Source organism: Triplophysa dalaica, chromosome 3 (assembly GCF_015846415.1).
Source record: "Triplophysa dalaica isolate WHDGS20190420 chromosome 3, ASM1584641v1, whole genome shotgun sequence".
Lineage (NCBI taxonomy): Eukaryota > Metazoa > Chordata > Actinopteri > Cypriniformes > Nemacheilidae > Triplophysa > Triplophysa dalaica.
The window spans coordinates 16,264,893-16,290,777 of record NC_079544.1 but is presented as its reverse complement, the minus strand read 5'-3'; the positions used below and the strand labels follow the sequence as shown (position 1 = coordinate 16,290,777).

The window sequence follows — 25,885 nt, the reverse complement described above, 5'->3', positions numbered from 1 at the left end:
AGATTAAATGAAGTTCTAATGAGGATCTGAAACATTCGTGTGTTAATTATACTTTTCCACTCCACGTGTAACTGCAGGCGGTGAATAAACTGGCCGAGATCATGAACCGTAAGGATATGAAGTTGGGTCAGAAGAAGAGAGACAGCACGACTGACTTCCGCAAGAAAGAGAAGGAAAATCGCAAACTGCAGCTCGACCTGAACCAGGAGAAGGAGAAGTTCAACCACATGGCCATCAAGTACCAGAAAGAGCTCAGTGAGATGCAAGGAGTAAGTCTTGTTAACAAGAAGTTAAGTGCTAGGCAACACGCAACTGTTTGTGTCAACAGAGGATTGTTCACACAAGACCAATGTGACTAAACAAAACAAATTGCAAAATAAACTTGATCAAAGCTGTTATTATTGAATCTGATTTAAAATTCTTCTATTAAAGATTTATAGATGGAGAGACATTCTCATACTAGAGAGTCTTCAAACTGATAAAGATGTACTAATGCAACTTTCCAGTTATGTGTTGTCTTATCTTAAATGGAAACATTGAAGTGAATGAATAGTGTTTTTTAAGGGATGCACCAAAGCGTATTTAAAACTGTAATTGGCCTATACAAAATTGCTAATATTTTCAGTGGGTAATTTTTGTATGTCATACGTGTTTGCAGCAACTGTTGGAAGAGAGCACGTATCGCAATGAGCTGCAGATGCAACTGGACAGTAAAGAGAGTGACATCGAGCAGCTCAGAGAGAAACTAAGCGACCTGCAGCTCCGCATGGACAACTCCAGCGTCACCAGCCTACAACCAGATGAGACAGACAGTAACATCGCAGGTAAGGACTGCAGAATTACAAATGCTCACTTTAAAAATGACAGGTAAAGTTATGAGATCATCTAGTTATAAGATGCTACGTGTCCAATATTCATCCCAATATATATCTGGACAAGAGTGGGATCGGTTCAAACATAAAAAAATTGCGACAGTGCCTTTTTTCATTTTACATAATGTAACCATATTTCAGTGTATACACTTACTGTGTATACAAATGCACATCATTGCGTTTCATTCCATTCATCATTGTTTGCTGACACACATGATCATGATATACATGTCAACATGCTAGATTTTATAACTAACAATATTTGAATTTTTGCTTTTTGTTATGCTATCACACAGACTGCACTAAGGTTCATATGCTAAATGAAATAAATCAAACTCAAAACACACTTGTTATACAACTCAAAAGTGATAAGTTTGTAGTGGTGCAGTTTCTTTATTTTTGTTTAAGCTCAAGTGTAAATTGTGATAATAGTATACTTTAAAATGCAAAGGTTTATATTGTAAGGGTATTTGTTAATGAGGTAAACAAACTTAGGGCTGCAATCCGTAACCTTTTTTGGTTAAAAATAAACAAAAACCACTCGTTGAGCCAGTACATAAAAAATCAGTGATCAGAACTCTTACTGTGCATTCACACCGCCAGTGACACGGTCGATAGGTGTCGCTAGTCTCGATGAGGTCTTTAAAAGGCATTCCTAGCATTGGTTGCTCAGGTAAAATTTATAAACAAACCCTGCAGTAAGAGACAGATGATGTGAGCTCCACAGTTTTACTCCTATTGATAGTTGCTCCCGAAAGTCCCTACTTAAAGCCATTTTGGCCAGTGGACTGGTGTTTTATATTGCCATGGACTTCCATTGTGTCTGTGTTTAAAGTCCTCTCTCATCTCTTGTTCTCCTCATGTCTAGTTGGTTCTCCTTGCTCTCCTTATCTTTATATCTTCTATTCTTTTTCCTCTGTGAGTAACATGGAGATTGGCATCCCATCGTGCCTGGAATGTGCTTTTGGGTGTTTTTTTCTTTTAGCATCATGTTTGCTTTTCATGTTTCCGTTGTGTGAATGCATATTATTTAGTCATACCTCAGAAAGAATCTACTCAAAAACTGCAAAGAGCAATATTACCTTCATTTTTAGTAAACATAGTTAATGTTTAGTTTCAATTAGTGATGTTTTAATAGTTACAAATTGGTGAAAATTATATTTAAATTGTATTGTTCTAACCTCTTCAGCACCTTTCAGAGGTGTTTCACTTTGTTGTGTGAGATTGTGTTTACTAGAGATCGACTGATAATGTTTTTTCAACCATCTTAGTTATTTTTACAAAAATAAGCAGTCAACTTTGAATGGTTTTGTTTTTGCTTTTTGACATTAATAACAAGACTATGCCACCTCATACTATGAATAAAATAGTATACAAATGCAGTTTATATGCTACTAATAATAATATTACATACTAACACTTGTCATTATATGTTTTTTTGCATATATAACTTTAGATATGTACAGTCAGATATTGATATTGAACAGTACATGTTATCGGTCAGTCTCTAACAAGCATATTTATGGGTTCAGAAGCACAGTCAGCACAGAATGAATGATGTGAAGAATCTGTTCACTGCATGTTTCCATTCACATTGCTGTCTTATTGTCACTTTTTTTAACGTGTGATTTCAAACCAGTAACATTTTAACCTAATTGTCTGTAACAGTTAGCATGACAGTTGTTAAATAACTATCAGTTGACACATTGTATGCTTGTTCTATACATTCTATACATACATGGATTATATACATAGCATAACTAAACCACTGTATTGAGCCTGAAAACAAGACAACTGGGGTTTAAGGTCAACATGAATTCAATTTGATCCTATTAACTGTCATACAGAATTCTGTTATCCACAAGCTATCAATGTGTGTATTTGTGTAAATATATACTTTATAGCTAATTTTTTTTGATGGAGTTATTAGGTAATACAGACTGATAAAAGTTCATTTTGGTTAATGTTGCAAAAGATTGCAATAATATTAGCAAACAGCAATTTGAAAAAGAAGCGCTACTGTTGAAATTTCTGTATTAATAATCCACTGCAAACAAGCATTGAGTTCATAGCCTGATCATCTACTGATACATTGTTTTGCCTTGTTGACTATTTTATCATTCTCAAATTCAGGTTAAATTGGTTGTAAATATGATTTCATGTTGACTTTAAAATCTGCAAATTCAGAGATGTCGTTGTACAGTATATACAGTTGTGATGTTAGGCAGTTGTTTTAAAGTGTAGCTGGTTAACACTGCTATGCATGTTCATAAAAGCCATTTGATTTTTATGCATTGTGTCACTGTTCCCAGAGTTTTACTGCATGTGTTTGTTCTACCTTATCTGATTTGGTTTTAATGCATTTTCTTTGTCTTAAGAATCAAGACTTGAAGGTTGGCTCTCAATACCGAAAAAACCTAATATAAAACGATACGGCTGGAAGAAGCAGGTGAGTTGTTAATACTTTTTTTTAATATACAACTAAACAACATTTTATGCATGCGCTGAATTTTTGTATTTGTTGTTCCCAGTATGTTGTGGTGAGCAGTAAGAAAATATTGTTTTACAACGATGAGCAAGATAAGGAGCAGTCCAACCCATCTATGGTACTAGACATCGAGTAAGTGTTCTGATCTACATAATAAAAATGTTATGTGTTCTTTTTATTCTTTTGGTTAATGTTCTTTGAAGCCATGTTAAATTGAATGATTCCTTTTTTCTGCCACTTTAAAAAAATGTGTTTATTATAGCAAACTATTCCATGTACGGCCTGTCACACAAGGCGACGTGTATCGAGCTGAATCTGATGAAATTCCCAGAATATTCCAGGTCAGTTATTTCCACATGTCATATACATTTACACAGTTTATGTGAATGGTCATGTGACCCAACATCAGAACCGCAAATGCATTCAGTGCTTAATTTTTAATCCATCACATGTAAAACATCTCTCATGTTTTATGATCATCTGAACCTTTACTCGTATTCATATAGCTGTAGCACAAAATGAACAATATGTTTTTGTTCCTCAGATCCTTTATGCCAATGAAGGTGAGTGTAGGAAGGAAGCTGACATGGAGAGCGTTTCTCAGGGCGATAAGGCCAACTGCTTGCCCCACAAAGGCCATGAGTTCATTCCCACACTCTATCATTTCCCAACTACCTGTGAGGCATGCTCCAAACCGCTCTGGAATATGTTCAAGCCCCCGCCGGCTCTGGAATGCCGCCGTTGCCACGTTAAGTGCCACAAAGATCACCTGGACAAGAAGGAGGATGTTATTGCTCCATGCAAAGGTGAGACCCTGGCAGATGTTGGTTATATTACGACATACCCTTAAGGGATCAGTTTCCTTTATTCCACATTTTGCATGAATGTTATGTAAAGTTAATTCTGAGGCTTTATTGTTATTGTTTTTTGTTTGCAAATTCCACTTGGTTTGATATTTCATTTAATGTAATGAAATGTATATATTTCTCTGCACAAAACATTTTCTGTGGCGAGTACATTAATACTGCTTTCACTTCATCACCATAATGTGTCATTTGTCCAATATTATTGTCAAAGCAAGTATACTGGCATTAACCATGTATTTGCCCACAAATGTCTAAATGCACAATGCAATTATAACAAGGCATGTATGAGTATGTACCTGTAAACATTTTGTTCTCATCCCTCAGTCAATTATGATGTGACATCTGCCCGAGACATGCTACTTCTGGCCTTGACCCAAGAAGAGCAGAAGAAATGGATCGGTCATCTCGGCAAGAAGATTCCCAAGACCCCTCCTTCCACCTTCTCAAGGGCTTCCCCACGCACGATGTCCACTCGCTCTGTAGCAAACCAGTCCTTCCGCAGGAACCCATCAAATAGAGCGGGCATGCTCAGGTAACTGCGAGCGTACAGTACCACACTAATCTGAAGTCACGTTACACACCAAACACTTTTAACACGAAGAGCAAAATTTAGGATTCACATGGCAGTGTAGCGTACATGCTTAGGGTGACCAACAAATTTATTCACACAGGTAAGCAACCGTATTCCCAAACATTGTTGTTTTTTAAACATAAGCAAATGCGAACCGCATTTAACCATACATACACATATGCCTGGGCCCGAAATAAAGCTAGAATTAAGTTGCTAAATTAAAACAACCATATTATCGCACGGTACTGATTTTGCATGACATTTTGATTGCAATTGAGAGGAAAAAAATCAATTATGAGTATTATCATGAGCTTTCTGTATGTATGCGTTGTATTGTTGGGTGTTAGCGTGACGCCTGTAAGGACAGGGTAGTGTCGTGACTGGCTGTTTATCTCCTGTTGTCTTGTAGCAGGGCGCAGTCCACTCTCCAAGCGGCAGACACAACTTCCAGCACATGCTGACAACAACACACAGCTGCTCCAGACCTTAATGTTCTAATGGTGTAGTGATCTCCTCCGTGTTTGTTTAGCACATTCATTAGCAGTGTTTACCGTGGTGCATTGTCCTCTGGAGGGGTCTCCTGCTCTGTTTACTATGGGGTTTTGCGCACCACAATGGCAAATATCTTTCCTTGTTGTCTAACCAACTTTGGACAATTAAAAGGAAATTTTACTTTTGTACGCCCCCTACTGGTGATTTGGCATTCAGCACCAGCTCTCTAAATATCATTTCATGTATTATATGGAAAAGCAAAAGACCAGGAACCTTTGCTGTTTTATTTTCCGTTGTGGTGCTCACGTTTTGCTTGAATAACGTTGCATTCAGAGTCTTAAACTATATCAGCGGGCGGAGAGTGACTGAAGAACTTATTGTTGAGCAAATCAGGATGCGTGTTCTTATCTATCTGGTGTTTCTACAGTGGTAACTAACAAGGAGACTTGGGTAAATCTCACGAAACCTTTTGGAAACGTGTCCGATTTTTTCCCAAAATCTAAAGTGGAAAAACCCACAGAACTGTGCAAAAGTCTTCAAGCAGTATGGCTGAGACAGAAAGGCAAAACAGACCAAGTATCCATAAGAAATGTAACAACAACCTACCTGAAAACTACAGTATTGTGATAAGTTATAGGGTTAATTGCTGTACTTAATAGTCAAGCAAATGTTGCATAATGTACTAAACATAAAAAATGAATGATTTTGGGACCTAAGGTGACCTAGACTTGTTTTCCTGAGATTTGCCCACATACTTGAGATATGTTTTAAATTTTTACGTGTCCTGAAAACTGTTTGTACAAATATACAGACTGGACGTTTTCTTTTTCTTTTTTTCAGTTAACCACCTAAACCTTTGGACCTACTTTCTTCTCCAAAATCTGCAAAGAACTTAAAAAGAAAAAGTCAAAGTAAAAAGTGAAGAAAAACTCTGAATTAACATTGTTACATTTCACAGCTGAATTGAAATATAACCAGCGTTTTCGGGCTTTGCCCATGAAGAGGCGGTGTCCTTTTGTGCCCTCTACCCAACTCTGGGATTTCCTCAAGTTCCACACCTCAACTCCTACCGTCTTTCCAGAGGGAAACTTGGACAGCTTTTAACAACTTGGGAATGAAAATTTTAAGCTGTTCTCATGTCTTTCTGTTATAACCTCTGGTAATGGGACCATAGCTTGATGTCATAGTTAAAGGGTGCATTTTGGGGAAATTAACTGTTAGGGGTCTATGGGACTATCGTTTTGATTTGCAAACTATTTCCATCTAGATCAACTTGGATGCCTTCCTCTGACGGACTCTGTTGCCTTATTTTATCCCTGAAAGCCTGAATGGAAGAAAAATGGGGTTGGGTAAACATTGGGGTACTGAGAGTTTGATTTTGAGGGGTTTTGTTGTTTGTTTTGAGGAGTGTGCAAGATTGTTACAGTCTATGCAGATTATTATCAACATTGTTATCATTATTGTTTTTGGAAGCTCCAAGCCATGGGAACATCATCATCATGGCATCAGGAGATATAAGTTGTCATAGAAACCATTGAAAAGTTTTTTCGTGTGTTTTTTTGGGTACATTGTTTCTGTAATATTTTTGTTTATCTTTTTTTGTAATGTATTGCCTTACATTTGATTCATAGATAAATGGTTGAAAAGGAAAACATTAAGTTAACAAATGTAAAACTGCACTGTTTGAATTGTAAGTTATTTGTAGAAGACTAAACAGGTGCAGCATTTTGCTCACCTAGTGCCTTTTGGATAACGATTTTACTGCCATATCTGTTTGCGTTTCTCACCAAAACAAGAGAAACTCTTATCATCCTTTATTAACAAAAAAGGAAAATATCTACTGCTATGTGATTTTATTAGAACATACATGGTTTGAATGAGAACGGTCCACTCTATTGTATATATTAAACATTGTCAACCAAAGTTCAAAAGTTCAATATTAAGAATTCTGCATGACGATGCGAGATGTTCTGCTGTTTTTGAATACGGTGATAAATTAAAACCAGAAGCATCTTCATTTTTCTCCTTTAAATAGTCCTTTGCGGTGTACATAACTAAAAGAAATGAGATCATGAATACCTCCACATTATCCAACATTAGTTTTTACATATGTGTTCAGTAATTTAAGCACTGGAACTATGATGTGTTTTGTCTTTGATGAACTGCATGTTAAACTGCATTGGAGGCCGCACTGATGGATATGTGTCAATAAACATATCTTTATCACCTATGAGGTGAATATGTGTTTATTTTCCCTGCCTTTAGTCATTAATGTTTGTGATGGTCCCTACTAGGGATGGGTGTCTTTAAGATTTTATTGATATCGATACCGGTACTTATCAATACTGTTATCGATTCTCCGCTCTATAATTTGATGCAAAAACACATGATGTGAAAATATGTTAAACATATTAAGTTTCTTTATTACAGCTGAGCTTAAGAACTGCAGTTTACAAACGTTTCGGAGCAAACAGAAAATGACACACAACAAAGCTTGTGTGTGTTCCTAAACTCACCACTTACAGCATGTGCATAGGAGCACATCATAATGTAATTAAACATATTTACTTTACATCGCTATGGTTATTTGGCTGGTAGACTGTATATCTTTTTTCCTTTCTGGTTTTAGGTCTATATAAATTTAAGTAATATATTTTTATGTAATTTAGTATTTTATAATTTTACTACCACATTTACTTCAATTTACTTAAATAAATATACTTAAGCAGCCTCTAATTCACCTTTAAACACCCGCATACACCGAGATAAAACAACGCGAGTATCTATAACTGTATCGTTTGTCATGAAGTTTTATCGACCCAATTATGTATCGGTCCAAAAAAGAACCGGTTCTCGGCACCCATCCCTAGACTCCTACAGTAACTGAATCTTCTGGGAACTACAATCCATTAACAGAAGCGTTACTGTACTCGTAGGCCTACCTCAATTATTCATGATATTTGTTTTTTCATAGTTGCTTCCATTTCTTGCTTTTCTGTGGGTTTAGCAAATATTTCACCAATGAAAAGTATTTGTCAAATTTGACAACGCAGTGTTTAATAACTGAGGAAAAAAAAAACGATGTTTATGCTGAAAACAGTTTATGTGTTCTCCGTCAATACTTCATTGTCACAATTTGTCCATAAGGGGGTGCTATAGCTTGGCACGGAAGACCGGGGTTCAAATCCGCCTCTTGCTGAAAACACTCTTTAACCTTTTTTATTACTTTACAGATTATAAGGGCATTAATCAAATTGATTTTATACTTAAAATTCATAAAACTTAGTGTTAGGTGTCTTTAATATCTCAACAAGTTGCCATCATTTTAATCATTTTTATAAATATAATGATTTGCACTCAAATACATAAAAGGACAAATCCACAAGAAAGCTGCTGATATCGTTGTATCTAAACTGTTAAATGTTGTATTCTTGTTTTAAAATGCACACATACAATATTCATTGATTGTAAGAGATGTCATGCATGTTCCTGTCTGGCTCCAGCATGCCAGAGACGTCTCAAATAGACAAATACTTCCCCTAACCTTTACGGGCTCTACGGTAATTATTTGAAAATGAAAATGACATCTGTTAAGCTTTTTTCTGTGGATGTACACACAAATTCAGATGCGTCACCTCACAGACAAACCTGTTTTCCACGTCTATCAAGAACAGATCCATAAAACTATTTTTCCTGTTCAGTTCAGAGAAAACAAAACTTAATTTGTTCTTGAGTTGTTTTTGTCTCTCTCTGTGTGTACATGTTGTTAAATGGCAGAAGGCAGTTTTTCTCAGGACCAGTTCTGCTGTGCAGTGTGTTTGGATCTATTGAAGGATCCAGTGACCATTCCATGTGGACACAGTTACTGTATGAGCTGTATTACATGCTGCTGGAATCGAGAGGATCAGACGGGAGTCTACAGCTGCCCGCAGTGCAGACACACATTCACTTCAAGACCTGCTTTATGTAAGAATGTGATGTTTGCTGAACTAGTTGAGAACCTGAGGAAGACAACACTTAAGGCTGCCCGTCCTGTTCACTGTTACGGTGAACCTTTAGATGTGGAGTGTGACGTCTGTACAGGAAGAAAATCCAGAGCTGTCAAGTCCTGTCTGGAGTGTCTGAACTCATACTGTCAAACTCACCTTGAACAACATGAAAATCTCTTTAAAGCCCGGAGACACAACCTGATGAATCTCTCCAGTCGACCCAATGAGACGATCTGCCTAAAACATAGAAAAGATCTGGAAGTCTACTGTCGCACCGACCAGCAATGCATTTGTTGTGTGTGTATGATGGATGAACATAAAGATCATGACACTATAGCCGCTGCAGCTGAGAGGATGCAGAAACAGGTATGACCCTATCAAATATCGATAGGCTATTGCTAAATTCTACCACTGATGCCAAATAATAAATCCTGCTGCAAAGAGGCAAGAATTTACTCAATGTTGTTTAAATTTTTTAGAGATGCTTAGGAGAGATGCAAAGAAAATTCCTGCAAAGTATTCAAGAGAAAGAGGGTGAGCTTCATGAGCTGAAAAAGGCCGTGGAGTCTCATAAGGTGAATATTTACAAAAAGAACTGCTCAGCTGGCAGCTGGAGATTCAGTCTTCAGACGCAGGTTGTGTGATGTATCAGTAAGTGTTGACTGTAATGTGTTTAACAGCGCTCTGCACAGACAGCAGTGAAGGACAGTGAGAGGATCTTCACAGAGCTGATTCGTTCTATTGAAAGACGTCGCTCTGAGGTGACACAGCTGATCAGAGATCAGGAAAAGGCTGCAGTGAGTCAAGCTGAAGGATTCTTAAATCAACTGGATCAGGAGATTGTTGATCTGAAGAGGAGAAACGATGAACTGCAACAGCTTTCACGCACAGACAATCACATCCAATTCCTGCAGGTAATACAAGACTGAAATCAAATATTTTTTTTTGACAGATTAAGACATCCATATTTTCTTCTGTAGAGTTTCCAGTCTGTCTCTGCAGCTCTTGAACCTACAGACTCACACAACATCACTGTCAGTCCTCTGCTCTCTTTTGATTATGTAATAAAATCTCTCTCTCAACTGAAAGAAAAACTGGAGAACTTCTGTAAAGACGAGATAGAAATGTTGTCGGAAAGAGGTAAAAAGATATTTATTCACTCTCAATAAAAGCTTATATTATTGATTTACATTGCAGTTACACAAATTGTCTGTTTATATCTTTAGATACAAACATCACATGTATTCAAAATGAACCCAAGACCAGGAAGGACTTCTTGCAATGTAAGACACTTTGAAAACATTTCAGGTATTTTAAATACTTCCTGTACTAGCTGTGAGCAGATACTCTGAGAAGTCTTCCAACATTGTTTCGTTTTACTTCAAATTTAGTTTAGAACGCTGATAATGGGCCCCATTCCTAAATATATGAGTGATTTGCGTGTAAAAAATACATTTCTGAAAACTGTCTTCGGGATTCACCGTAAAGGAAAGATTTTAAAGTTAAACGTGTTTGTTAATCAATTACAGCATATTGCATAAATGCATAAGACACTTACATGCCTAACAACAAACTATTAACTTGGCATGTATCCACCAAAGCATATAGGAATTATGCCTGGTTCTCTTCTGAAAACGGACAGCTGGTGGCCCTTGAGTGCTTTTGAGGCACTAAGTTACTATAGAGACGCATTGGTTGCTATGATTTGGATTTACCACGGCAGTAACACTATGAGTATCTTATTTTCAAGAATATTGATTATTATTAAAGTGCAGTAACCAGCAATATTAACTCCTCCATGGCTGTGTTGTACAAGTGGGACTGTTTTGTAACTCTTGAAATTCATCAGTTTGCCTCAAAGAATCAAGAACAATTGTCTGAAAATTTAAGCAAGAATGACGTAATGAATAATTTGTTATTTTCGTGTTTAAAGTTGCCATAACTCAGATTGTTTCTGCACATCTCATACTTAAAGAATAGAACCGCACCCTTCAAATATCCGTAGAGTCTTTAGTTTGCTCATATTTATAAAAAACAGATATTCATTTCCGAAAACATAAGACCTACACGGGGGAGAAGGGGTTGTTGTGGGGTGTTTGAGGTGTGAAACTAAAGCACATGCCTACCCATTGCCAACAAAACACAGACATGTTACTCAGTTTCACTTTGCGTGTGTGGTGTCTGACATCCATTTATACATGGGCGTAAATCTCATTTAACAGTATGGGGGGACAAAACCCATAACATTTCTCAAGAGCAATTTTTGAAGGGGACACAATACAGTCAAAATTGTACTAACGACACAAAGGGACAATATGCATTAGGTTCATAGGTTTATCATGCAGACTTGCAGTCATATTATAACTGAACTGAACGGTCACATACTGTAATACAAGTGAACAAAAAAGCTTTTTTCCATGTATATATTTTTTGTCTCTGTTGTGAAGACAGGAAACAAATATAAAAACAAACTACCATGATACTACATGTTAACAATGAGTGACTTTTTAAACGCATGTTATCCTGATTTATACTGCAAATTTATCACCGTACATCTACATTAATGAGTGGTTGTTATTTTCCCCTGTAGTGCACTGCCTCCTCCAACAAACTTTGTTCATGTTCGTGTACCCAAACAAACAATCAGTAACAGTGACAAATGCTTAAATTCTGTGTTGTATTCGTTGATGAATCGCCCGAGTTTCAGTAAACTGAATGTTTAGCTTATCCGCCACAAACTTACTGCACAAAATAGATGCTGAGAAAACAACCTTCTCCAACTGAATGAAAGCTGAGCACCTTTTGTGGACTTTTTGTAGATATAGTGCCAACGTCACAAAACCGGTAACCGGTATGTTCGAGGCTGTGTGTGACACGGGACCTGAATGTCAGGATCGGTGGCTAATTGTGGAGGTTAATGTTCACATCATGCCGGGTCGCCAAAAATAAAAGAATGCATGGGAAACGACTTCGGCGTTATAGTTGCAGTGTGTGACGTACTCTGTAACAAGCTAACGTTTACTAGCGAAGTAACGTTTTAATTGCTAGCGGCTTCACGGAAAAATACATCGTTAATCAGCATCTTTTGCAACAACTAATTTATTAATGAATCAGCATCAACTACATTAAAGAGAATCACTTCATTTAAAGTGAATAAAATATCCTTCTTACTGGATTTCAACAACCACTGATGAACAGCCGCATACCTGACTTAAATATTGCGCAATGGTGAGATGAACGGGGAGAGCAGACAGTGGACAAACCACTGTGAGAGGCAGGGGAGGGGAGTCGGAACTCAACAGTTTTTAAACTTAAGACGCATTTTTGCGTTTGTATTTTCTTCTAATTACACAACTAGTTTAGGTAAACATAAATATATTTATGACAATAGAGAATGCAAGTGTAATTGATTTGGGGGGGACAACCCTCGGATGGAGGGGGAGGGGGACGTGTATAAATCAGAGGTTTGGGTTCCCATACTAAAGATTGCGCCCCTGAAGTGGATTGCCCCCCGCCTCTCTGAAAAGCTCAGATTTTTTACAAAGCTCATTGCTCTGAAAAGCAAGGTGTGCTTTGATTGGCCAGTTAACCAGTTCATTGTGATTGGTTTAATTCTGCAAGCCTGTGACGGAAATGTAACACCTCTTACTATATTTGTAACATCAAGTTCCAAAGCAATTGTACTGACAGGTGCGCCCACCTTACTTCTGTATACATTTGGGTGGTCTTAGTCAAATCATATTCATACCATGAACTGACATGGCTTCGTGGGGGGTGGATACACAAATCGCTTCAGGCAGTTTATCTTGAGCATTCGCTTTTAGATATAAAGCATCTTTTGTTTCCTACGCTTACATTTTTGCCATACATGTATTATTGCATTATTATTGTCTAGTTCATGCATTGGCAACCTATAACACACCAAAGACACAGAAAAACACATGTTCGCGCCATATGACCCCTTTAAAAAAATGTATCGATAGTAGAGGTATCAATATCGATATACTTTCGAAAAAACAAATATTGCGATAGTTACATGTATCAATATTTTTGCACAGCCCTAGTTAGAGCCTCCCATTGGATTGGAGGTCAAGGTTCAGCAATGTTATGTGCCCAAAAGAAAGAGGTCAGCTGAATACCTGAATATACTGAACGAGCAGGTTATTCCATCAATGGGTTCTTTCTTCCCTGATGGCACGGGCATATTCCAAGAAGACAATGCCAGGATTCATAGTTCTCAAATTGTGAAAGAGATGTTCAGGGAGCATGAGACATCATTTTTTTACATAGGTTGGTCACCACAGAGTCAAGACCTTAACCCCAATGAGAATCTCTGAAATGTGCTGGAGAAGACCTTGCGCAGCGGGTGGACTTTACCATCATCAATACAAGATCTTGGCGAAAACTATATGCAACTCTGAACCGGAAAAAGAAGGGCATTGCAGAATGTCCCAGCTAACGGCAGACCAACAAACTTGTGACTTTTTTTGTACAGCAGTGTTTATACAGTTTAGTTTTTTCTGAATCTGCAGTTGTGATTTTTGTTAAACTGCTGCACTTGTTTTTCCTCAGATTCCACTCAGTTCACAATGGATTCAAGCACAGTGAATAAACACCTCTGTTTGTCTGATGGAAACAGAACCGCTACTTACACTCATACAGAACAGCAGTATCCTCGTCATCCAGATAGATTTGATTACTGGTTACAGGTGTTGTGTAAAGAGAGTGTCAGTGGACGCTCTTACTGGGAGGTTGAGTGGAGTGGAAATGATGGGGTGCATATGTCAGTGTCATATAAAAACATCAGCAGGAAGGGAAATGGTTATGAATGTGTGTTTGGATGCAATAATCAGTCCTGGAGTTTGCTTTGCTCTCCCACTAAATACTCATTTGAGCACAACAGTAAAACGACTGATCACCCTGTGTCAACCAGCAGCTCTAGAATAGGAATGCATGTGGATCACAGTGCAGGAACTCTGTCCTTCTACAGCGTCTCTGACACAATGACACTCATCCACAGAGTTCAGACCACATTCACTCAACCTCTCTATCCTGGGTTTTATGTTGTCAAAGGATGCATGGTGAAACTGTGTCACCTGATAAAATAAATCATACAGATAATCTTTGAATAATAATGAATTCGGTGTTGCAATATATTACAATCTGAAACTACTGATTTAAAAAAATCATTTTTTTTTAATGTAAGATTTAATGTTTTCACTTATTCAAAAAGACGCGTTTAAATTAAATATTACATTTTTTTTATTTTGGTTATTTCATTGTATCTCAGCTCTGTCCGGTAGCATTACAAACATGACGTGTGACTAATAATAATGATTTCTGTCAAAAAATTAAAACCACCAGATATGGAGATATGAGGTTAGAAGGACAGCAGCGATAAATTACTATAAATAACCCAACGGTTGATTCTGTCATTTTTTACAAAACCATCCATGAAAACAACCCAGCATTTTTAAGCATTACGATACAGTTTAAAGGACTATATGCTTATATTTAGTAACACTTAAGTTTTGGGCACAGAGAGGGTTTTGTTGTTGTTGTTTTGAGGAGTGTGCAGGATTTTTACAGTCTGTACAGAATATTTTCATGATTGTTATCATTATAGTTTTTGGAAGCTCCAAGCCACAGGAACATCAACATGATGGCACAAGGAGATATACTCAAAGAAACCATTGACACTTTTTGTGTGTGTTAATTGGGTACATTGTGTCTGAAATATTTTGTTTATCCACCTGTTTTGTAATGTATTGCCTTATATGATTTGTTGATAAATGGTTAAAAACTGCACTGTTTGAATTGTACGTTATTCGTAGAAAATTCGTTCATCTTTTGCCTTTTGGATAACGATTTTACTTCCACATTTGTTGCCGTTTCTCTCCCAAGCCAGACAAACTCTTATCATTCAAAAAGAAATATATCCTCTGCTATGTGATTTTATCAGAACATACATGTATTGAATAAGAACTGTCCTCTCTTGGACGAACTGCGTGTTAAACTAAGGCGTTGTGTATTGTCCCTTGTTTTTACATATATAGTTAATGTCTGTGAGTGCCTACAGTATGTAACTGAATCTTCCTTGTAATTCAATCTTTTGTAGTTTGTGCTTTATACCGTTTTTATTAGTTGATATGTAATTTTAACATGTTGTCCATAAGGGGGTGCTAGAACTGCAGTCTTGCAAACTAACTTGTTGAGTAAGAGCAAAGAGTATAGAAACCATGAGGCGAAACTCAATAGATGGTTCCATTGCAACACTCGCTTTTGCTGTCGCGATTGCGTTATCAGTTAATAAAAATAAAGCGTAAATCCAACATGAATGATGACAATACATGATGACAAAACCGTTTGCTCTGTAGAAACCATTTAAGTAAAATGTATTCGCATTACTAACAAATCAATGGCAATTTTGAACAATAAATAAGTAGACAAATAAATCGTGTGACAGCAACATTGTAAAAACAAACTGTTAATATTACATTATTTTATATTATTAAAATGTATGGTTATAATATAAAACAGTATAAGATAACACATTTGAATATTACATCTGTCATATACCCAAATTTTTATGGAAAAAGCTAATAATTCATAATGGTATTTTAATGGAAACAATGAGAATTAGGGTTCTATTGTTTTTTTCAGCAGTATGCATCCTCACAAAAAAACAACAACAAACCCAATAGAAACCATCACAGAACTTCTAATGATTACAATTATTAAGTATGAACCATTCGTTTTTTCAGTAAATTTTATATATTTTTTAATGAAAACGTACATTTTAATCGATTTCATTACTGTCTCTACCTCCTGCTATCCTTAATCACCATGTGAAAATCCAGCCTACTTTCGGCCTAAGCTCCTCCCACCTGCACTTTGTGGCGTTCCTCCTCCCACCTGCAGTTCTCCGGGCTGCAGCGATCACTACGTGAAAAGCACCGGACTTTCACCTCTCGGTATCTATTATCTTTGGAAAGAGTTTAGGTATCTTAACATCTTCACAAGCCAGCCCATTTAGGCAGCTGTGTTTAGATTTAAGTGTAGAGATTTGTGAAAATTGGCCTCAAGACTGATCAATTATCAAAGTTTTGTTTTAATTTATTGCAAGAATTTAATATTTTTCTTCAAACCTAAAACCATGTTCAATCTTAAAATGTAAGTTGCATGCTTGTTTTAGAATACATATGTAATTGACTTTGAGAGATCTCATACATGGTCCTAAACACCTACATTTTATAATATTATCATTTTAAAGAAACATTGCAGGTTTGATTCCCATTGCCAGCAGGAAACCACTGGGGTGTTCTTAAAGAAAGGCACCTTTCCCTCACTTCCCGTCCTCTTTGTTGCGGTGGCCATTGCTCCAAGTGTGTGAATGTTCACGACTTGCAGTGCAGATTTTTTGTGATCACTGAATGGGTTAAATGCAAAACTTACATTCCCGCCTTAAACACAGAGTTATGGCCGAAGGAAACATAATTTAACATTAAAATAGAGGAGCCAAGAGCTCACAATAATGATGATTTTTGCAGGTCCAAAAGTGATTGTGATTCAGTGCAATTACTATTGATAAATCATCAATTTATAACACTGATTTAATGGATGCCTGCTATCTAACTACATTCAAATCATAAAGTTGTGGAAACACCTTTGCACTTTTGGCCAATAAAGGGACATCTTTTCAAAGTCCAAACCCGAACATGTTCAAGTACAAAACTTAAGAAGTCAAAACTACTGGGTCTGCCCACTGTTACACTGGAGCAAGGGTACAATTGTAAAGTTTTTATATTCCCACAGAGATGTTTGAAAGAAAGACGGAGAAAAGTACAGGAGAGAGAGAAGGAACTACAGGAGGTTAAGACCTTGCTATGGTTATTTGTATATCCCTTTATCAGGTTTTAAATAATCTGTATGAAATATTTTAAACACATTTAGATACAGACTTGTACTTTATTTAAGTTCAAGTGTTTTTGTTTGTTTGTTTAGTTTATTCACCAAAAATATTTTCTCATAGGCCTGTATGTGTCTATAAAGAGACATGTCCTCACAGAATTTGAACCTGTTGAAGACCTAATGGTCTAAACTACAGTAAACTAAAGTTTTTGAAGCATTTATATCAGTGTGGTTTGTTTTTCATCTAAGTTTGCCTTTTTAGGTCATGCATCAGAAAGTTGGCTTTGTGGTATATGCACACCTTTTTTGTATGTGGTTTTTCTTCTACACAAAACAAATACTTTAGTAAAACCATAGTTATCATTTTTGTAAAGAAATAATGATTCGCACATTCAATGTAAATCCTAAAATACATTAAATAAATGTGTAAAAAGCATCATCCTCAAGCATGATAGTTTGGCCTAAAGACTAAAAACACAAACATGGGATGTTTGTAGACTACTCAGTCTGTGTGCATAGAGTGATAGCCTTTATCCACAAAACACAGATAAGCCACACCCTGCACACACTGTAGAGTGTGTTCCTCAATAAAAGAAATAGGAAACTACTTCAGCAGTTCAGTTCAGAGCAAACTAAACTTGTACGTTGAGTTGTTTGTGTCCCTGAATCTGTGTGAACATAAAATGGCAGAAAGCAGTTTTTCTCAGGATCAGTTCAGCTGTTTATTGTGTCAGGACATATTGAAGGATCCAGTGACCTTTCCTTGTGGACACAGTTACTGTAAGAGCTGTATTACACATTGCTGGAATGATGAGACGAAAGGCTTCATCTGCTCTAGCTGTACCTTCACTTCAAGACCTGCTTTGGGTAAGAATGTGATATTTGAACATGTTGTAGGGAAACTGAAATCACAAATCTTCTCTGCTCATCCTGCTCACTGTAATACTCAATCTTTAGATGTGGACTGTGATGTCTGTCCTGGTAGAAAAGACAAAGCTGTCAAGTCCTGCATGGAGTGTCTGAAGTCTTTCTGTCAAAATCACCTTAAACAACATGAAAGTATTTTCAAAACAAACAAGCACAATCTGATGGATCCAAACGGACGACTCAATGAGATGATCTGCCCAAAACATAAAAAACCTCTGGAAATCTTCTGCCGTACCGACCAGCAATGTATTTGTTATCCGTGTACAGTGGAAGGACATAAAAATCATGAATTTGTAACAGTTCAAGCAGAGAGGACTGAGAAACAGGTAAGTAAGCATATAATGTGTGTCATAATCTATGACCCCCTGTCGAAGGTCTGTCAACCTGTCACTCAAATGGTTCTTTTATCGCGTGTCAATCTTGTTGAAATTAATGTTTTATGACTGTTGCGCATCCACTGTCCCCCCTTCCTACAGTAGGCTAACTACACACCACCCCTCACAACCCTAATCAAAAAACTGTGTTTTCAGCCTGGATTTTCTACAGTGTACTATATTGTGTGAAAGACGTTTGTGTTTGTAAATTAGAATGTTTATGAAGTGAAAGTTAAGTGAAAGTGACCTATTTGTCAGGTGTGGTTCGCCCGAAATGTGACCTCTGCATTTCACCCATCCAGAGAGTAGTAAACACACGCACAGTATGTCGTGAACACAGTACACCCAGAGCAGTGGGCAGCTGCTGTATGTCATTTTTCTTCTAAGAGTGTGTTTTTTCCTTGTTTTATGGCTTTAATCTGGCAAATGTATGTTTGATGCTTGGGGTCTGCATGGTCTTTGACCCTCCACACCTGGCAAAAGTTGACCTAGCATCAGGGGTTACTCACAACACGGTATAAAGTTGACCTCCGGTTTAAGACTTTTATCTGAAAAATGATTAAAGTGTTTGGGTCAGCATTCTTATAATTGTGCTATAAACTACATTCTGATTCAATGCAGCCGCTAGGTGGAATTAAGGATTATGGGAAGGTAATATTATAATAAGAGTCTGTGTCTACTTAACATCAGAGGCGAAATCTGAGCCTTGATTTCTCACATGCTTGCAGAGAAAGGCTTACCAAAACAAAGTTACTGAGATCTTCTTTTTCAAGGTTTTCTGGGTTGCTAGATGCACCGGGAATCCGATAATATCACTTAAACACAGAAAGATTTTGACTTTCATGCAATGGGTCCTTTAACAGAAGCTACATTTAAAACCCCACCTTTGTGACACAGTCTGAACTCAACAGGATGCGAAGAAGTTTGTCCATTCTACATTTTTTTAAGAATACGGTAATCAATCTCGTTTGAGCCATGTTTTAGGGTTGATGTATGTTTGCTTTAAAAAAATAAAAGTTCAAAACTTTCTTCATCTTAATGTGAATGACACCCAGGTTAGTTTTTCTAACAAAGGAGGAAAGGTATGGGATTACTTTTGTATCAATAAAAAAAAGAAAAAAGAAAGGGGTATAATACTGTACATTCACGATGAGTTTAAAAAGAAAGATACAGTACGTGATTTATAAGTGGACTTGCAAGTGCAAAGTCGTCATCCTCCTCCTCTGCTGGATACAAGTCACCCTCAGGTAAATTTATGTAACCGACATAATAAAATCGCTAAAAGTTTTAATCTCTGTACAGTTATTGTGCAGCAATGTTTTCATTCAGCACAACCCAATAATCCGAACGTGTCTTTATTGGATGTTATATAATGCAAGTTGTTCGTTCCTTTTTAAGAAAATAATCTTAATAGTCCATAAAATGATACCTAATACAATGAAGGTAAAAATGACAGAATTGCTACTGTACAGGAATAAAACTTTTTAGCGATTTTCTTTAGTATCTGAATTACATTCATTTACCTGAGGGTGAGGAGGACGATGATGAGAAAGACGCTTGTTTGCATGATTTACAGACTTCAGATACCAATTACTAATAGAATAACTAAATAAGAAAGTAGTTTTAAGTTCAAACAGTTAGGTTAACCGCATGCAGATCGTTCTCTAAATTTTGTTGCATTATACTGTCATCAGTATCAACTTATTTGTCAGGGAGGTATCAAACAAAAACTCAATAGCCAATCAGCGTGAAGTGGCCATAAGTCTCGCCTACATGTGAGATTTGTGCCAAAGAGGCGAAAGAAATCTTGAGAAGCGTAAACGAAAACTCAGAAAGCACAAATGAAAAATCTAGCCGCGAATTCAAAACTATTATTTGCAAAAACGAAACTTAGAAAATTGTTGAGAAAAATAGCAGTTTATTTGAACATCACCTCACATTCTTGCTATCCACAAAAAGTTCAGTTATCACACCCCATACAGTTAACACACCCTAATAGATTCAGTTATCACACCCCATAGTGCATGTCAGTGTTTCCCCCTAGTGGTACGAAAAGAGTGCCATAACACAGGCCGTGGGACACCTCAAATTTAAACGGCTAGTTTAAGCGCACACAACGGGGCAGAGACGCATGAGCATGACCAGGCTGTGTATGCGGCCTTCTGAATTGGAATTTTCAATAGTATTTATTTGCCTAATATGATCGATCTGACTCTGCAGACGCCAAAATCCATACCTCTCTCTCCCGCCCACTTTCTTTTTTTTTAAATAAGGGTTTTTAACAGGTTGACAGACCTTTGACAGGGGGATCATAAATCAATCAAAATTATGACACACAGTATATGCTAATACTGCTCAGGAATGAAATAAAGTAATATTACTGTAAATGCAAACTGAGATTATAAATGATGCGTATCCTTTAATAAATGTAGTAGATAGCTAATACAGATATGTTAAACTGTGATGATTTCACTGCATGCATATAACTTACAGTTTTTGTTTTACTAAAGAGGCATTTGGGAGGGACACAAAGGAATTTCCAGCAGAGAATTCAGGAAAGAGAGAAGGACCTTCAGGAGCTGAGAGAGGCTGTGGAGTCTTATAAGGTGAGTTTTAAGCAGAATCTCAACTTGGCAGTTAAAAGTGATTTAGTTCGATCTCCTCCAGTGCTGGGGACCTTTCTTGGTGTATCATGAGTTGTTATGTGTGTCCTTACAGTGCTCTGCACAGACAGCGGTGAAAAGCTTTGAAAGAACCTCTACTGAGCTGATTCAATTAATTAAAAAAACCCGCTCTGAGGTGACACAGCTGATCAGAGAGCAGGAAAGGGCTGTAATGAGTCGAGCTGACAGATTCTTAAAGGAACTGGAGCAGGAGATTGATGATCTGAGGAAGAGAAACGCTGAACTAGAGAAGCTTTCTTACACCAAGGATCTCATTAGTTTCCTGCAGGTAACAGACCTCTGAAATTCATCATGCAATAAACAGCTATAACTTTTAGTCAGCATTAGTAAAGTATAATAGTACATTATAATCATATTCATTTTTGGAAGTGTTTATTCATAGGTGAATGACAATTGCTTGTAAACAACAGCTGGCTAAAAAATTCTGAGATTAAATGATAAAAAAGTCTCTTCATAGTGTAGACTACACACTCTCAAAAAGGATGTGTTAATTATTAACACATTTTAGGCGTTATGGAGTTTTAACACTTTGTGTAATTTTTACACACTATACATTGGTATTCATTGCATCCTAAATAGATAAAAGGGAAAAGACAAAGTTGAGTTAAAGGCAATATAAAATGCGTTATCCTTAACTAGACTTGTGTTGACTAGCAATGGGTTTAGTCGGGGGTTCTCAACAGGGGGTCTGGGGCCCGCAAGGGAGCCCCAGCTTACTTCCAAGGGGCTCTCAAGATGGCCTACATTTTAAATTTAGAGAAAATTAGCATTTAAATACTTTGAAAAAACTTATTTGGCAATTTTTAAACTTTTTTCCAATTAATACTTAGCTCTAAAATATTTTATTGGGTAAAGGTTGAGAACTGCTGGGTTAGGTTAAGTAGTTTTTAAAGTGTACTGCAGAATGAGTGACATGATGGCCTTTTCTATCTTACCTGAAATGTCCTTCTGTAGAGTTTCCAGTCAGTCTCTGAAGCTCCTGAATCTACAGTCTCACACAACATCACTGTCAGCCCTCTGCTCTCTTTTGGTGATGTGATAAAATCTCTCTCTCAATTGAAAGAAAAACTGGAGAATTCCTGCAAAGAAGAGATAGAAAAGATATCTGATAAAGGTACAGAAGCAGTTTTCATCCATACTCAGAAGTGAGCTTGTGTGTATGTATTATTATATACTTATACTAATGTCTGTTTATGTTCATAGTTGCATACATCACATTTATTCGCACCAATAAACCAAAGGCCAGGAGTGAGTTTTTACAATGTAAGGCTTTATACTTAGTTTGTTTATATCTGACTGTTTTGTTGTGATCTTATCCTATTCCCCCAGCCTCCCCAACTGTACCCTTTGCAACTTATAAAATAATTAAGTATTATTTTTTAAAGCATTCTCGTACTTGGGTACTTTTTAATTGAGTCTTCTTGAATAAATCATGTAAAATGACCTAAATGATCCTATTTGGAATAATAGAACTTTATAAATTGTGCATATTTGACATAATGCCAAACTCAATTAAATGATGCAGTGACAATTTAAGTAAAAAATATATTTAAAAGAAGTAGAAATGTCTCCATGAAATTCTGCTATTCTGACCTTTGTTAACTTGTTATCTGTTTTTTACAGATTATAGTGCGTTCACATTGGATTCAAACACAGTGAATCCTTATCTCCGTCTGTCAGATGAGAATAGTGTGGCCATTGACGCCGATACATACCAGCAGTATCCTCCTCATCCAGAGAGATTTGAATACTGCGCTCAGGTATTGTGTAAAGAGAGTGTGAGCGGACGCTGTTACTGGGAGGTTGAGTGGACGGGGAATGCTGGTGTGTATATATCAATGGCATATAAAACCATCAGCAGGAAGAGTGATGAAGAAGAAAGTTTATTTGGACATAATAATCAGTCCTGGGGTGTGTACTGCCGTCCCTCCAGTTCTTACCCCCCTTCATCCATCCATCAATTATCTATACTGGATTCCAATAAAAGAGCGGCCAGTGTAAATACTGGAGTCAATTGTGGAATTCAGGCTTTAGTCAGGCAACCACCATTAATATTCGGACAGTCCATGGCTTTGGCGAAGAGTAGAAGGACTGAAATTCCTGTGTCCTCCAACTGCCCTAGAATAGGAGTGTATGTGGATCACGGAGCAGGAACTCTGTCCTTCTACAGCGTCTCTGACACAATGAGCCTCATCCACAGAGTTCAGACCACATTCACTCAACCTCTCTATCCCGGGTTTACTGTATATAAAGGATCGGCAGTGAAGTTGTGTCATCTCACAAAACTTGTCATATAGACCCCTTCGCAATTTATAAACATTGGTCCAGAAGCACTTCTGGTATATACAGTATATATATATTTATCTTAAAAATATTTTATGCAGTTTGGTTAGGAAGTTTTTCTGGACCACCGCTGTTAACATCATACGAAGTGGTCTATAGGGATTTTACAAATAATACTAATGTATTCACAGTCATAGTAACAGATTAGAAATGGTTGAGCACTGTAAAGTAACATAGGGTTAATTTACTGTTTTGAGTTTATTAGATTTTTCTCAGATTTGTATCTATTAAATAACATCTGCTTCTTCATTGAAGTATTTCTCCTTTCAGGAAAACCATCTAGTAAGGGTTTCATGCTAATATAAATTGTATGTAAAGATATATCATGGAATGATGTCTGTTTAATCATATTGCTTGTGTTGTAACCATGGCTGCTTTCAACATGTGTTAAAAAAAATTATTTTGTTTTAATGCCTTTACATTTTTTATTCTGTTTTATTAAATTAAACGCTTAAAGTTCATTCATTAGATAAAAGTGCAACTGTTGGAGTTAGGTTATTGTAAATAGTTTGACTCATGATCTGATTGTATTCATACATCTCTATTATAGTTACTGTAGGCCAGGGGTTGAGCCGCGTGTGGCTCTTCTACCCCCCTTCTTGGCTCATTGCCGTCTTAATTAAATAATTCATAATTGGGAAGGAAGCACGCACCAAATAAATGTAAAAAACTTTAAGTCTTAAGACAGCCACGAGGGTATACCAACTCTATATTTAAAACATATAAAGCCGTTCTCATTGATATATTTTCAGTTTCTGTTGTCAATTCATGAAGCGACATCATCTAACAACACACTATAAAAAGCGGTGATTTCGGTTACATGTTTTTTCACACAGCCTCATGGTGACCATGTGCATATTTACAGACGAAATATGTTCATATTTATATATCCAAACAGTCGATAACAGTGAGAGATTGTTGGAAAAGCTGTACTCATTTTATTCATGAGTCACTTGTGCGTACCCTGCTTCTTCCTGCCGCTAAATTACGCCAAGAGAAGGGATCCCTGTGACGGGAAATAGAGACCTCGCGATACTTTACTAATTGCCATTTATAAACTGCATTTTACTTGTGTTTGAACCGTCGAACCCGTTGTTACGCAAGAAGCTGGGCGAGTAGAATCTTTCTACTTAAAAAAATATGTATAAATTTAGCTTTATCTTTTGTCACCTCGCGTTGCCACTGCTTTGAAATTCATGTTTTTTTTCTATGCATAAAGGAAATGAATGATAATGTGACTCATGTTTAGAAGTTGATTTTTGGATATCTTGTTTTTGGTTAGTTTTACATTCATGTATGTAAATTTAAGATGTTGTTATTATTGTAGTCATTTTTATTTTGACCATATACAATGTGTTGTGAAATAAATGAAAATGGAACATTAATTTGAGCTGAACTTGTTTATAAGCATATTAGTTTAGGCCTACTTCTAGAGAAAACAGTAAAACATGCCTGTGAAAAATAACTGACACATGTTAGTTTGATAATGACACATGTTAGTATGATAATGACACATGTTAGTATGATAATGACACATGTTAGTGTGATCATGACACATGTTAGTGTGCCCCATAAAAGCATAAGTGGCTCCTGCCTTCCCCCCCCACCCCCAGTTACAGTCTAGAACCGCCACTGGCACGTGCCCAGGGCAGTAGACAAGCAAGGGGCCTTGTCAAATTTAATATGTGCACGTTTTTCATTTATTTTATTTTATCAGAAGCGCTGAATACTGTGGAATAAAGGTGTACTTTTTGCAGTTGTGAAGTTAAATTAAATATTAATCCTATTGCATCGCCACTGTCACGGGACAGAAGGACTCAGATGCAGGATAGTGCGAGAACAATATTTATTATAAACGGAAAACAGGGCAAAAAAAAAGGAAAACAGAAAATGCAGAGCACTCCGAGTGTCTGGATGCGCTGGGACAGTGGACAGAGAGGACAGCCGAAGGACGTCCGACCAATTGCTCTCTGCACGGTCTCGCTGTCCAGAAGAGCTGAGATTATATCTTCGCCTGAAGTCTCATTTAAAACACAAGTTATGCAGCCACAAATCACACTGCACACAAGACATACCCACGTAGACCAATAGATAAGACAGGATTAAATAAGAAAAGGGGAACGGGGAACAAGTGCCATTAGCCAAAAGCTGCTCGGCAGGGGGAATTAACAAACAGGGAGCGTGACAGCCAAGCTAAAGAGAGGGAGATCTAGAGGCGAGTAAAAAAGCACTGTGTATTTGTGCATAGGTTAGACACTGTTCTTGTCAAATATGAGATGCCAGAGGGCCTTTGAAACTTCCGTGCCCACCCACATCAAAGTCATAAGCTGTCACTGCACATGCTAGAAAAACTGATTTCATTTCTACA

General features: G+C 37.0%; 3 protein-coding genes across 6 annotated transcripts in view; all 3 read left to right on the top strand.

The window, feature by feature from the left end:
• Positions 1-7,519, top strand: part of rock1 (Rho-associated, coiled-coil containing protein kinase 1) — a 53,772-nt gene extending 46,253 nt beyond the window's left edge. For 2 of the 3 annotated variants that reach the window (XM_056743020.1, XM_056743018.1), the window contains 9 exons: positions 78-269; positions 659-824; positions 3,251-3,321; positions 3,404-3,492; positions 3,623-3,701; positions 3,905-4,166; positions 4,551-4,758; positions 5,207-5,297; positions 6,130-7,519. In XM_056743020.1, coding sequence (XP_056598998.1) covers positions 78-269; positions 659-824; positions 3,251-3,321; positions 3,404-3,492; positions 3,623-3,701; positions 3,905-4,166; positions 4,551-4,758; positions 5,207-5,258 — 1,119 coding nt within the window. In that variant the 3' untranslated portion in view covers positions 5,259-5,297; positions 6,130-7,519. The remainder of the gene's footprint in view (positions 1-77; positions 270-658; positions 825-3,250; positions 3,322-3,403; positions 3,493-3,622; positions 3,702-3,904; positions 4,167-4,550; positions 4,759-5,206; positions 5,298-6,129) is intronic. The other variant, XM_056743019.1, reaches the window with a different exon arrangement.
• Positions 7,520-9,029: 1,510 nt separating this feature from the next.
• Positions 9,030-15,023, top strand: LOC130417475 (tripartite motif-containing protein 16-like). The gene is made up of 6 exons (XM_056743049.1): positions 9,030-9,644; positions 9,758-9,853; positions 9,959-10,192; positions 10,259-10,418; positions 10,505-10,561; positions 13,851-15,023. Exons 1-6 carry the CDS (start codon positions 9,060-9,062, stop codon positions 14,384-14,386), a joined length of 1,668 nt encoding a protein of 555 aa, XP_056599027.1. The 5' UTR covers positions 9,030-9,059; the 3' UTR covers positions 14,387-15,023.
• Positions 15,024-17,810: 2,787 nt separating this feature from the next.
• On the top strand, positions 17,811-24,885 carry LOC130418428 (tripartite motif-containing protein 16-like). Of its 2 annotated transcripts, XM_056744572.1 has the most exons (7): positions 17,811-18,056; positions 18,147-18,442; positions 21,001-21,096; positions 21,209-21,442; positions 22,129-22,288; positions 22,378-22,437; positions 22,798-24,885. In XM_056744572.1, exons 1-7 carry the CDS (start codon positions 17,873-17,875, stop codon positions 23,469-23,471), a joined length of 1,704 nt encoding a protein of 567 aa, XP_056600550.1. In that variant the 5' UTR covers positions 17,811-17,872; the 3' UTR covers positions 23,472-24,885. The 2 variants fall into 2 exon arrangements, with proteins under 2 accessions (XP_056600550.1, XP_056600548.1); XM_056744570.1 differs by having other exon boundaries at positions 17,811-18,442.
• The last annotated feature ends 1,000 nt before the right edge of the window (positions 24,886-25,885 follow it).

What these genes read in the sequence shown, in the direction of transcription:
- LOC130417475 (XM_056743049.1), top strand. Translation starts at nt 9,060, where the DNA reads ATGGCAGAAGGCAGTTTTTCTCAGGACCAGTTCTGCTGTGCAGTGTGT. An exon ending in CTGAGAGGATGCAGAAACAG is followed by an intron (nt 9,645 to 9,757) that starts GTATGACCCTAT and finishes TAAATTTTTTAG; the next exon opens with AGATGCTTAGGAGAGATGCA. An exon ending in ATCACATCCAATTCCTGCAG is followed by an intron (nt 10,193 to 10,258) that starts GTAATACAAGAC and finishes TTTCTTCTGTAG; the next exon opens with AGTTTCCAGTCTGTCTCTGC.
- LOC130418428 (XM_056744570.1), top strand. Translation starts at nt 17,873, where the DNA reads ATGGCAGAAAGCAGTTTTTCTCAGGATCAGTTCAGCTGTTTATTGTGT. An exon ending in CAGAGAGGACTGAGAAACAG is followed by an intron (nt 18,443 to 21,000) that starts GTAAGTAAGCAT and finishes GTTTTACTAAAG; the next exon opens with AGGCATTTGGGAGGGACACA. An exon ending in AGAAAAGATATCTGATAAAG is followed by an intron (nt 22,289 to 22,377) that starts GTACAGAAGCAG and finishes TTATGTTCATAG; the next exon opens with TTGCATACATCACATTTATT.